We start from the raw sequence: 14,377 nt of genomic DNA on the forward strand, positions 1-14,377 counted from the left end.
ATGAATGGAAAGCTGAGGACAATGAGAAGCTGGTATTGAAGAAAATATGGGAGGTAATCCGGGAAAAAGCGCAGAAAGTAGAATGGGCTTCTCTTGTATGGTCAACGAAGATTATCCCTCGACACCAGTTCATCCTATGGCTCGCCTTCTAGGAAAGACTCAGCACTCGTTATCGTATTAGTAAGTATATGAGCATCCCGGACGCGAGCTGTCTTCTATGCATAGGAAATGAAGAAATCATAGATCACCTATTCGGGAGTTGCTGTATAGCTTCGGAGCTTTGGGACAGATTCTATAAAAGCTTGGAGTTGATCAGTTTCCCGAGCGAATAGAATGAAATCAAAGAAGCAGCACTACTCAAAGCCAAGGGAAATAGATTTGCAACAAGCGTGTTCAAGTGCGGCTTTGGAGCAGTGGTGTATAACATTTGGCAAGAACGGAATGCAAGGGTATATGACAGAACCCGCAGGAGAATTGACGAGTTATGGAAAGATATTGTATCGGATTGCAGCGCCCTCGCGGGAACGTGGAGAAGAATTCCAAGCACGGAGCAGAACTGGAATATCTGCAGGAACTGGAATTTACCGTTTTTTAAAACTCACTAGAATTGAAAGCATTGTAAACAGATAATTCATTTACGTTTTTGGCTTTTTAGATTTTATTCAGAATGTTACGACTTTAAAATCATTCTAGGCCTGTCTAGAATGATCTCTTAAACTCGTGGTTTTTTTTTTCGTTTTTGGGAATTTTTAATGAAATAACGCTAAGTCGTTTTTCCCAAAAAAAAATAAAAAAAAATACATACAATATATTTTTAGTTCACGAATAAATTTCAAAAATTCGTCCTCAATCATAGATGAATTCAAATTTTCACACCAATCAAACTATCTTTAAAAAAAATCTCAAATTAATTACAAAATCATATGCATTCATTGCATTTTAAGGTCTATACTGAAATTTAAATTAAATCTTAATGTTGTGGCTAATTTAAATGTAGATTTTGAATGTTACATAACAAAAGTTTGTTATTTGATACATTCTTTAATGTGAGATGTCATTTAACAAACTTATTGGAATTAAAGTCAATCCTTATAGTTGTAGCTTGATTAAATTTATATTTATTGAGTCATTTAACAAAAGTTTCAATGTGAGATTAACTAATTAGTTGAATTTTATTCTTTAGATGCACCTAATAGTAGATTTATATTATTAAAAATAATTATCTAAAAAAATAAATTCCAACCATTTTGAAACAAAAGTATCAAATATATTGTTTTTATGTTATGAAAAATTGATTGCATTAATTTAAACAAAGCCAAAAAAACAATGAAACCAAAAAAAAAAGTAAAATAAAGAAAATGCAGATGATATATATATATATATATATATATATATATATATATATATATATATATATATATATATATATATATATATATATATATATATATATATATTATATTTTATAAGAAATAATTGGAGAGAAAATTTGGAAGAGGGAACAAGTGAGTGAGGGAATGACTGGCGGCAAAAAATATAATAAATTTTTTATTTATACTCTCTCCTTATATTTTTTCGTTTTTCAACTAATAATTTTATGACACGTTATTCCCTCCCCTACCACCTTTTATTGACTCACAAAAAAAATAACTATGCAATGCCTTACAAAACTCAAGGATGCCTCCCATAAATTCATAATGCAACTTAGCATAACTTTCTCACTAGTTCTTAATAAAATCATAGACATAACTTACTCTGAATTGAAAATGCAAGAATATAACACAAATATTGGTGATATAGAAACGATTGAAGATTTTGAACTTAAAATTCATTTTCAAACTTAAAAGTAGTAAATATCATATCAAACAATAATTCATTTTTTTAAGAACAGATACAAGATTCGTCACTACAAAAAGGATAATGGTAACCCACCATTAGCCACTTCATTTTTATGAATTTCATAGTAATAGAAATACATATCCTCTCTAGACAGAATTTGTAACTTGCTAAATCCTATTTTTTTCCTTTCTCCGATAGAAGGTTCAACGTTATTGTAGAGTCGTATGCAATTCACAAAAGATGCCCGTACAGTTGTTCAATTCAATTTATTTTTCTTGTTATCCTTTATCTTTATTTTATCTTCATCATGTGAGATATGTTTTATCAAACAATAATTCATCTTAACTCAAAACACTCATTCTCAAACTAAAGAGTATATTCTCGAAATATTTCTTTTACACTAACTTTTTAATTTTTTCAATACTACTTATATATATTTATCAATTTTACAAATTAAATCTCAATCTTTTAATTCCGTAGCTTTTAACAAATTATTATTTTTTATTTTCCTAACTTCTTTTTTAATTTTATTAAAATTGTTTTTATTATTTTTTAGTTTAGTTTATCATATTGTTCATTATTATAAATTTATGATATATAAAAAATATTAATAAAAATATATGAGATAAAAGTAAAATATTAAACGTATAAAGTTTATATAAATAAATTAAACATATAAAAATTATGTAAAAAAGTTAAGTATATTAAATTAACATAGTGTAACCGTTAGAGGACTAATTTAAAATATTTCATAAATTTTAATTATATGAGATTGTTAGCTATGTTTATTTTTATTCACTATAATTAACTACAAAAAAATTTAAATATATCTTTTACTAACTTATAAAATATTAATTATTGTTAGATGTTGTGGTTTAACTAATTATGTTAAATTTTACAGTTAATTTAAAATATATATTTTACACTTTTTTATTAATTAATTGAGTAAAATTAGACATCAACAATCTGAAAGTTAAAAAATTTAGTGAAAAAAACTTTCAATTACTCACTTGTTTATTTCATTTATTTAATGGGTAAGCGTTGATTCGATAAGTTTGAACATCGAAATGTACAACTAAATCGCTTACGTTAGTTTAACAAATTTCGAAGAGTTTCAATTTATATATTACAACTCGATATGTATGTTATAAATAATAAAATAATAATATATATTGTTTGAAAAAATAAAAATAAAAAATAGATATTGGAATTACAATTATAATGTAAAAAGAGTATATAAAAATTATAAAATTATCTTTGTTTGAATTTCATAAGATTTCAACTTCAATTATTAATTTTAAATGTTAGGTAACCTAAGAATTTGAATTGGACCCAAATTGTAATTCCAATTTCATTTACATGGTTACCAATTAGACAATTAGAGATGTTTTAAAGAAGTTTTAAAGTTATTTTTTCTTGGCCTCTTCGATGATTTTTTTAATATCAAAGGGTGCCTATTTTTTTCTACCACTCATATTTGAGTTAGTGTTGTGTTTCATTCGATTCAACATCTTGTTTAGTACTCTAATCAAAATTTTCATCCATAATTTTTATATTATGAATAATAGTCATAATTGTTGGTGGATGATTTGTTTCTCATACCTTCTAATTGTCTTGATGATCATTTCTTGATTCTGTATTTTACCTCTTCTTAAAAACAAATGGAAATGAGATGAAGTTGTCGGATTTAAAGTTATTTTTTATTTTTTCAATAAAGAGTTATTGAAACATATTTATCAGTGGGAGGCCCTCCTATAGGGGCATATCTACTATCTCACAAGTAGTCTCACTTTATGTCCCACACTTAAAATAGAGAAAAATTACACATTGAACGTGGATGTGGGACCCACATTAATTATACAATAACCTAAGTTTTAAAGTGTGGGACATAAAGTGGAACTGCTAGCGAGACAACAGATAGATCCCCTTAAAGGCAGAGTCGACCCTGGGATAAGCCCGGAAAGTCCTCGGGCTAGGGCAGCCCATTTATTAAACATAGAGATAGTATAAGTTTATTTTATTGTTTTTTTTTAAATTAAGATGTTGTGGCTTAGTAGTTTAAGATAACACATTAAAAGTTTCATTTCATTATGGGTTCAAACCTCACCAATAACCTTTTTATTTCATTATCTTTTAATCTAGATCTAGAGCAACACAAATTTATCTAACATTTTTTTTACCGGACTACGGTAGTCCAATACTCGGGGCCGACTCTTCCTACAGGGGTAGATCTACTATCTCACAAGTAGTTCCACTTTATGTCCCACTCTTTTAAATAGAGAAAAATTACACATTAAACGTGTATGTGGGACCTGCATTAATTATAAAATAAATTAAGTTTGGAAGTGTGGGACATAAAGTGGAACTGCTAGTGAGACGACAAATCTGCTCCCCTCCTACAACTATCCTCCTAATATTTTATGGGTTTATCATTTTGGACCATATATGTAGATGATCATTTATCATTTAGTAGAACTTTTTTCAGCGATAGAGATTCTTTTGACATCGTTTGATTTGTTCGACTTGCTCTATTTCATCAATTATCATTACAGATTTTTGGAGTTATCAAGAAGAAATTATAAGATTGTTTGGTCTTCTTCATTAAAATTTTAATTATTATAAATATATCATATTATTTAATATCTAAATATTTATTTAGTTGTTTTTGTTAGGATCAGATACAACAACAGAAGGGGGTTGAATATTGTTGTGTTAAACCTTAATTTTTAACACGATTTTAACTCTGTTAGAAACTAAAATTTATTTTTATTCTCTTGACAAATCTTCGCAAGCTCTTGAAACAGATTCAAGTGCGAGAACGCTTATGAATGCAAGATAACAAGACAGTAAGTAAATGACACGGAGAGTTTTATGGATATTTATAGATAAAACTCCTACGTAACACTTTTTTCTGTTTCCAGAAGGATTCACTAGAAGACTTTGGTTTATATAGCGCATATATAAACTCAATCAGAACTCAAAACTTAACAACTGTATATTCTGAACTCCTAGTAATCACTCTCTGTTGAACAGACAACTTCTGTTTAACTTGCATACTTAATATTCTCTCAGATGTTACAGTATGATATCTCTCAGCTTACAGAATACACTTATGAAGTATGAGCTAGAGAGAGTAAGTAGATTGAGTATTTGAAGATTGTTGAATCGTTTGAATGCTCGGTTGATCTCATATTCGTTAAGTGTATATATTTTTGTGTGACCACCTTCGCTGTTGTGCTTTGAAGCTCTTTAAATAAGATGCATGGCAACGGTCGAATTTAGCCGACAATCCAGAGATCTTGAGTTGATTGACGAGGATTCATCATTAAATGCTCTCATTTAATGCTTTTGTAATTCAAGGGATTAGGTAACCAAGGAAACTGTCGTTATACAATAGTAGACTACATTCTTTAAATACGTGTCATCTTTCTGTTGGTTACCCTTCTTGTCAACTTTGATCTGATGTGACAGTCTGATCTTGGATTGACTTAAAGGTTTCGGCAATTAATGCTTGAGTAATTCAGGGATTAGGTAAACAAGAAAGTTGTCGTTGTGTTTTGTTGTCTTTCCGTAGCAACTGTCGACTCTGTTTCTTGAATACGTATCGTCTTTCCATTGGTTGCACTTTTTGTCAATTTGAGTTGTTGTGCCAGTTAGTTGTTATAGAGCGTTGCTGATGAAGCAGTCTTGCTGATGAGATTTGTTGTTGATAAAACAGTCTGTTGATGAAGCGCCCAACTGATGAGCTCTCGCCAGCTGATGAGATCTCTATTGTTGAGACTAGGGCTGCAAATGAGTCAAGCCGTTCGTGAGCCGCTCGCAAGTTGCTCGGTCAAAGCTCGACTTGATCTTGACTTTGATCGAGTTTTAGTCGAGCTCGAGCCGACTCGTTTATTATTCGAGTCGAACTCGAGCTCATATAAAGCTTGCTCGATGACTTGTCGAGCTTTTTCGAGCCTCATAATATATAAACATTTTTTATTTATTTAATATTAAAATTTTACACAATATTTTTTTTCTCTCTCTTCAAAGCCCCCAATATGAAGGCTCATAATCCCTAAAGTAAAACCCTAATTCCTAATATATCTTTCATTCATCATTTTCTACCGTCACTCTTCATTTCTTCTTCTTTTTCTTCTTCTTTAGTTACTCTTCATCTTCTTCTTCTTTAATTCTTCTTCTTCTTCAATAACTCTTATCTCTTCTTCTTTATTTTTTCTTCTTCTTCTTTAGTTTTTCTTTTTCTTCAATAACTCTTATCTCTTTTTTTTTAATTTTTATATATTTCTTATTCAGTTTTCACAATTTCTTTTACTCTTCATCTCTTCTTTTTCTTCTTCTTTCTTCAATCTTCACATCTCATTAATTCACAAAATTCTATTGGTAATTAAATTTGTTTTAACTTCTTTTATAGTTATTGTTTTTGTTTTTTTAGATAATTTTGATTTATTTTTGTTTTAAGTAAATCTAGCGGAAAAGAAGGAAACAACTATTTTATTGGGTAACATCCGTAAGTTAGTCTTCTTCATTCTTTTCTTTATGATTTCTTCATTTATTAGAAGAAATTTATGTTTATATAGATAGAGTTTTCAATTGGAAAATATGATTGATTGAGGATAGAAAAAAAGTCGGACAAACAATATTAGGGATTTATGATAAAAAAAATGTTAATATTATATATATATATATATATAATAAAAGTATATTATAAATAGTAATGAAAGAGATAAATAAATATTAATATATTATATATAATAAAAATAAATATTAGGGATATATTATATATAATATTAAAAAGATAAAAAAAATTAATATATTATATATAATAAAAGTAAATACTAAGAATGTAACGATGAGTATATTTGAGTATATTGTATATAATATTGAAAGAGACAAAAAAAATTAATATATAATATTGAAAAATATGAAAAAAATTAATTTATTATATATAATTCAATTTTTGTTCAAGCTTTCGAGTTCGAGTCGAGCTCGAGCTCGAGCTCGAGCTCCAACAAGTTTGAGCTCGGCTCGACTCATTTGCAGCCTTAGTTGAGACGTTTGCCCACCTTGAGACGTCTTCCCATCTTTAGACGTCTGTTTTGATTTTATTCTCGCTATAAATTAATAAAAAATAATTTCTCAAGCCAAAACAAATTAAGAAAAGTGGGACTATTTTTAATATTTTAATTATGTTGATTGAACAATTTAACTAGTTTCAATTCAACCATTTTAAAAATGGTCTATATGTTCTTTATCCATTAATTTTAACTATAACATTAAAGTAGGTGTGTTGATCGGTTCGGTTTTCGGGTTATTCGAGTTTCTCGGTTTGATTTATTCGAATTTTTTTAACCGAATTCGATATTTTGGAATAAAAGAGAACTAGCATAACTCAATATAAATTGCACTAGCTAGAAATTGAACCCGAGTCTATACCGTGACAGGGTACTATTTTACCACTAGACTACTGTTGTTTTATTTTTTTCTTTTATTGTTAAATCTTGAATTCAAATATTCTAATTTGATTATTTAAAACTTTTTCTTAAACTAAGTTTGAAAAAATAAATAATAAAAAATGAATTCAGTTTTCGGATTTGTTTTTGAGTTGAAACCCAAACTCGAAAACTAATTCGAAAACTGTATTTGAATTCTAATCGGTTTGAAATTCAATCGAAAACCGAAAATAAAATTCAAATTTAATTTATTAGAATTCGGTAAATTCAAATTCGGTTAAATATTCGGTTCAGACCAAATATTGAACATCTACGTTAAAGTGATTAAAATTATTTACAAGATATTTAAATAATTGATATGTTGTAAATAATTGATATGTTGCCTGACCGACCTTCTCCCACAGCCCCCAACCCAATTTCAATCTTCACCCCTCCCGCTTCATCCATAAAGATTCCAGATCTTCTCTCCCCACCCTCAATTTGCATTATACATTCTGCACATTATCTGAACATGATGATGCCAAAGATCAGATACGATTAGCAAAGTACAAAAATTGAAAGGAACGATTAGCAATAGGCAATCCCCAGCCCTCAATTGCATTCCTTTCTTTCTCCCATTGGGTTTTCCCTCTTCTTGTTCCACGCGATCTGGGTTTCTCTCTGTTCCCACATTACCTGTCTGCCAGATCTAATCATCCAGGCGGGCTGATCCTTCCATTGATCATATTTGAAGGTATAGCCTCGCTGACGACGACCAGGAGTAAAAGGAAAAAAAAAAGATGGAGACTGAAAAGAAATCTTCCGCAGTGTCTGATGTCGGCGCTTGGGGCATGAATATTATAAGTTCTGTTGGAATCATTATGGCTAATAAACAACTCATGTCCCTTAATGGTTATTCGTTTAGATTCGGTCAGCCTTTTCTCTCCTTCCACTTTATGTGAATTCTTTTATCAGCTCATATTGACGCAATTATCTTGCCTTTCTATGCTGTCGTTTTTTCATTTCTTCCATTTTTTATGGCATATATGAATCTGGCTTTACCCACCTTGTAATTCCATTTCTAGATGATATTGAATCAAACCTTATTCGTGGGATTGTCTTTTCCTTTCACCCAGAAGAGTGGCTATTGCAATTGTAGTTGATTGTCATCTTGCACTGTATTTTTGTTTATGACTTTTGATTTTTTTAAGCTGGGGCTTTATTCTTGCAGCTAGAGAGATTTTGTAAACTCTGTTCTTTGTAATTCTTCTCAGGTGCTGTCTACTGATCAATGAACCCATTTGGAAACTATGATTTTTTAGAAATTTTTGAGTTGGTAATTGTCTAGTTCGATTGGAAAAGCCTTCTCTTGCAGAAGTACAGGATCAAGATTTAATGCAATGGTTGTTGTTATCAATCTATAATTAAATTGTTTAATGATTTGAATTGAAAATTGTCTTACCTTGTATGTCTGTCTCATTATCGACACAGACACTGGTAAAGTTTGTTAGAATTGCCAAATCTGTTCAAGATTTCAGCTGAAAGTTACATGTTCAAATTTTAGGGGACAAGAGACTTAAAAAAGTGCTGATACTAGTTTAAATTTGTACACATTCAGAGTTAGTTTTGGTAGAATTTCTCCATATTGTAGTGATAGAAATATGAAATAATTTGAGCAATGCTCAGTTCTATACATTTTTTGAGTTTACATGATAATCTCTTCTTTAGCTATTTAATGACAGATGAAGTAGTGTTATATGTTCATGAATTGACAACGAGTTTCTTCATCTTTGCAGCCACAACTTTAACTGGATTTCATTTTCTTGTTACTGCTTTGGTTGGAGTTGTGTCAAATGCCACTGGGTACTCTGCATCAAAGCATGTGCCTAACTGGGAGCTTCTCTGGTTCTCAATTATTGCCAATATGTCGATCACGGGAATGAATTTAAGTCTGATGCTAAATTCTGTCGGATTTTACCAAGTATGAGAAGGAAAAATGAATTTAAATTTACTTCTTGCTTAGTGAAATTCATCCAGTTTAATGTATCTGGAACTTCTTCACCGTTAAATAGCTTTAAGAAGCTTACGCCACGTATGGAAACACTATTGTTTTTGTATCTAGATTTCCAAATACAGAAACATAAAAAAATATTGTTTTTTCCTTTGACTAAATTTTGTTTCCAAACAACCCATTTGGAAACATCTGGACACAAAACTTAGGGACCCAGAAATGAATCTGCATCAAACACAGGTTCAATTTGTTATAGGTAAATTCAACATTGAAAATTTATTGGTGAATCCAACAATTAACCATGAAGCTGCAATTGTTGTGTAATGTTTAGTTAGTAATAGTATTACTATGTCTATAATTGTTGTAGATATCAAAGCTCAGCATGATTCCAGTTGTGTGTGTATTGGAGTGGATTATTCACAGCAAGCATTACTCGAGAGAAGTTAAAATGTCGGTTGTGGTTGTGGTCATAGGCGTTGGCGTATGCACTGTAACTGATGTTAAAGTCAATGGAAAAGGTTTCCTATGTGCTTGTGTCGCCGTCTTATCCACATCTCTGCAGCAAATTGTGAGTATCTTCTTCCATATTAATTCTTCTAAACAAGTATTCGAAATAAGTATGTTAATTGACCCCACCTTTCTTGCCTCTCACAAATGGTGATATATCGAAAGAAAGAAAAATACAGCTAAGAATGTTTTCCATTAGGGGAAAGTTCACATATGTCATATTTGAGTCGATTAGGAAACTGATAATTTGTCACAATCACGATCCGATTGAAAATTGGCCTGGAAGTAATTTTTTTCATTTGTTATCAGATTATTTTCTACATCATTACCAGGATTAGAATATGATTTTTTTCATTTGGTAATTTTGTTTCAAACATTGTGATTTTCTTGTCCACTTAAAAAGCCTTGTTCAATTGATTTTTTCATAAATTCCAATAGAATCTAACATCTTTTTATTCATACTTTCATCAATCACACATCACTCAATTCAATAATCAAAATACAAAAATACCCTCAATTTTTAAAAAAAAATTTATTTATCATTATATATTAATACCTTTTAAGTCTTTTAAAAAAAAATAATAATAATTAAGTTTCTCAAAATCATCAACAATTAAGATTTTTTTAAATAATCTATAGTTTATTCACATAAACCTGTACCCCACAATTCCTTAGTGATATTCAAATTTGAAAAGAATATGGAAATCAATGTTCACGACGGTAGCTGTTTTTTTCTAAACTTGAATGCAGTCCATAGGTTCGCTGCAAAAGAAGTACTCAATTGGGTCATTTGAATTGTTGAGTAAGACGGCTCCATTTCAAGCCTTCTCTCTTCTTGCACTCGGTCCTTTTATCGACTACTTTCTAAGCCAGAATTCAATAAGGGACTACAAGTGGTCTTCTGGCGCAATTGTGAGTAAACAAACCTAGTCTCGGAGAATGATTTATGTTTTTGTTATTGAGTCGTACCTAAATCTATTATTATTACACAGGGATTTATACTCCTTTCATGCACTTTAGCCGTGTTCTGCAATGTAAGCCAATATCTATGTATTGGACGATTCTCAGCCGTCTCATTCCAGGTTTTAGGTCATATGAAGACTGTATGTGTCCTCACATTGGGATGGATTCTGTTTGATTCAGAATTGACGATGAAGAACATAATGGGAATGATTATAGCAGTCTTAGGTATGATAATCTATAGTTGGGCAATGGAGTCTGAGAAACAATCTAAGGTTACTTCAATGGCGAAAACTAGCCTGACAGAAGAAGAAATTATGTTATTGAAGGAGGGAGTTGAGCGTTTTCCAGTCAAGGACCTCGAACTTGCTGTATCGAAGGGGTAATTTAGTACATTCTTGCATAAACGATTCGAAATTTAGAAAAGAAAATTTATGATTATTTATAGTTTCCTTTCACGTTAATGTTTTTAAGGGTTATAGATTTAGAAACTGTGATGATAATCCTTTTTTTAGGGTTTATTTAATATTTGTATTAAGTAATTTTAGGTGCAAATAGTACAGAGGAATTGAATATTGAAATTGTTAGGGTATGTATGGTTAATTGGGGTATAATTTCTACAGTTTTCTATTTGTTACTTTTGTCACTCTATATCGATATCGCAACTGCAAATCACACATGATAGAAGTTGCAAACAATGATTGGTGTTGTGGTCATGAAGTTATAAATCCCCATCCCATAAGATAAATGTAATATTTGACATCTTTAAGAGGGATAGCCCCAGTTCATGGATAATGAGGAGATCAAGAACTTATTGGAATAAGGAATTTGTCAAGAGGTGCAAGGCATCTTTCCAAAGCTTTTTCGGGTAAACTTTCGATCCTTCAAAGAAGCAAGTATTTATAGCTTCCCATAATTCAGAAATTGCGATTTCTAGTGGACCGGGTGGTGATGAGTGCAGTGAGTTGAATGCATCTGAAAGTTCAAGTTCTCCAAATATGATTTAAAACTTGAGAATTTTTGCTTGTAGTAGAAGTCATTTGACATTTTTTTCACCTATGTTCTTTTTTTTTTCTTTTTTTTGTAAAACGAAGTGTTGGGACTTGGGACCAATACTCGATGATGTCCATATCGACTAGCTCGATTTTACCCGCGAAAGACAACTTTTTTGTCACCCATTTGCGTACAGAATTCTTCACTTTTTCATTAGGTGCTCTCTAATGTGAGATCTATAATTGTCTTGATGAAAGTGACATCGAGATTGTGAATTAGCAGACTTCCCTCTACAATTACAATACTCATGATCTTGTAAATTCTAGTTTTAGTTTCTTTTTTATTTCACCATAATACATAAGATATTTTTCTCCTCAGAAAATTGTATACTAAAAACATGTTAATTGTTTCTTTTACAGTCTGCATGGAATTCATATCCTTGCCACGACTTATTAATAATGTTATTCTCTTGCAATTAGGATAATGGATGTAAGAGCGGCTTACAATAGTATTTTAAGAATACAATCAAAATTTTATCCATTTTTTTAATAATGAGTACGAAAATATATTGACAAGATCACTTGTCTTGTGCTTTTTTTGGTTAGAAAAATAAAATTACATTTATTTTATTTATCCAAATTCGATCATATCCATCGGCATAAAATTTGACCGCTTAATAACAATTATGAGCTTAATAACAATTATGAGTCTTGATTCTTTCCTTTTCTTTATTTAATTATAACCTAATAGTATAACGTATCATTATAAATTTGTTTGCTTGAATAATACAAAAGTATTTTTAAAATATAATTAATTTGAAAACTTTCTAAAAAAACAAACAATAAAGAAATAATTAGTTTTTTGGGAAATTTTCAAACCAACCATTTCAACGAAATCTTTTTATTTATTTTACCTTATTTTCTTAATATTTAAACATAAATTCATATAAAATAACACAAAAGAATAATAAATATGAAATATAATCCATGATTAGTAACTTTTTTTAATTACAAATTAAAAAAAAAGTTTAAACTTAAAAAGTTTTCATTAAATACAATATATAGTTTAAAATATTATGAATTACATAACAATCATTATAGAAACTAGCCTACTAAATAAAATTTTAAGACGTTGATCACTATATAATATATAATTTATTGTAAAAAATGATTTTATATATTATGAATTATTCAAAATATAAATATTGTACTAAATAGAATTATCATAGACATTTATGTTATTATATATGAATTTATCACCTGATTCATAAGTTGGAGAAAAAAAATTTATAACCTTTTAGATATTTTTTTCTCGACTAATTCATTTTGTTAGATCGCGAGTTAATTTTCAGACGAAAACATAACTCTAAACTTAAAAAGTAAGTAAAACCTGAATTGTTTATCATTGTCGAACTCATAACCTTACTAAAGGACATTTTGCCCGACCACGTGGTCAACTTCTTACCCTCTTTATCGCTTATTGTATTCCGAATCTCTAGGAAGGTCTTTAGACCATCTTCAACGGGCACCCATAATGGGTTTTTGGTGCCCTTTTTGCTCCAACCCTACTAAAAAAATCCAAAATGAGTTTTTGTACTCTCTCCTCCAGCCATATATGCGTTTGGACGTAGATCCTGCATTTTGGCCATTTTTTAAAAAAATGGCCCTTAGGTTATATATATATTTTTTAGAATTTTTAATTTTTTTATATTTAAATTAATCTTTCAACTTATATTTTTTTTATTTTTAAGATAAAAAGTTAAAAAAAATTTTAAATATATAATTAAATCATTAAATTTATTCTATTTAAAATTTAATCTAATTTATTTTATATTTTATAATTTATTTTATATTTTTAACTTATATTTTATAATTTTAATTTTATAAATTATCTTATAATATGTTAACAATGTTTGTTTATTTAAATGTATTAGAATTATTTTGTTGTTTATGAATTATTGATATATAATTAATTTTATTAAATGAAAGAGAAAATATTTGGGTTAAATATGTAAAGTTGATAAATATATAGATAATATTAATAAGGTTAAAAAGTTAGTGTAAGAAAGAAATATTATAAGAATAATATTCTTTTGAGTTTGAGAATGGGTTTTGGATTGGAGATAATTACTGTTTGATGTGATGTTACTGCATTTTGGGTTTGAGAATGAGTTTATGGGTTGGAGATGGTCTTATAATTTATATCTTCACATGTTTGTAAGTTTAAAAACTTTATTTTAAACCCTTCGGCAAACCACCCACCAATCTTAGTCGACCTCAATTGATGACACACCTCTTATATCTCGTCAAACTCAACCACTAACCCTCCAATTGACCATAATCTTGTGACTCACACTTTTTCATATGCCTCTTTATTTATCGACAAACTACTCACCAATCTTAATCGACCTCTCGTTTACTCTCACTTCAACAAATCAACAACCAATCTCAATTGATCACAAACCTCTTATCCAATGTTAAACCAATCACTAACCACCACCCAACATTCATCTCGTGACCTCACACTTTCAAATTCTTGTTAAACCAACCATTAATTCCAACCCCACACTCGACAAACCACCCATCACCCAACTTCCATCTCGTGATCTCACACTTTCAAATACTCGCCAAACCAA

The 14,377-nt window shown here is 29.7% G+C and overlaps 1 protein-coding gene across 1 annotated transcript; it reads left to right on the forward strand.

The window, feature by feature from the left end:
* The first annotated feature begins 7,672 nt into the window (after positions 1-7,672).
* Positions 7,673-11,382, forward strand: LOC124925880 (UDP-rhamnose/UDP-galactose transporter 2-like). Its single transcript, XM_047466000.1, has 5 exons — positions 7,673-8,201; positions 9,068-9,252; positions 9,650-9,850; positions 10,540-10,701; positions 10,782-11,382. Exons 1-5 carry the CDS (start codon positions 8,072-8,074, stop codon positions 11,133-11,135), a joined length of 1,032 nt encoding a protein of 343 aa, XP_047321956.1. The 5' UTR covers positions 7,673-8,071; the 3' UTR covers positions 11,136-11,382.
* The last annotated feature ends 2,995 nt before the right edge of the window (positions 11,383-14,377 follow it).

Source organism: Impatiens glandulifera, chromosome 2 (genome assembly GCF_907164915.1).
Source record: "Impatiens glandulifera chromosome 2, dImpGla2.1, whole genome shotgun sequence".
Taxonomy (NCBI): Eukaryota; Viridiplantae; Streptophyta; class Magnoliopsida; order Ericales; family Balsaminaceae; genus Impatiens; species Impatiens glandulifera.

Excerpts from the sequence above, each read along its gene's own strand:
- LOC124925880 (XM_047466000.1), top strand. The coding sequence starts at position 8,072 with ATGGAGACTGAAAAGAAATCTTCCGCAGTGTCTGATGTCGGCGCTTGG. Across the intron at positions 8,202-9,067 it reads TGGTTATTCGTTTAGATTCG|CCACAACTTTAACTGGATTT; the intron begins GTCAGCCTTTTC and ends TCATCTTTGCAG. Across the intron at positions 10,702-10,781 it reads AGTGGTCTTCTGGCGCAATT|GGATTTATACTCCTTTCATG; the intron begins GTGAGTAAACAA and ends ATTATTACACAG.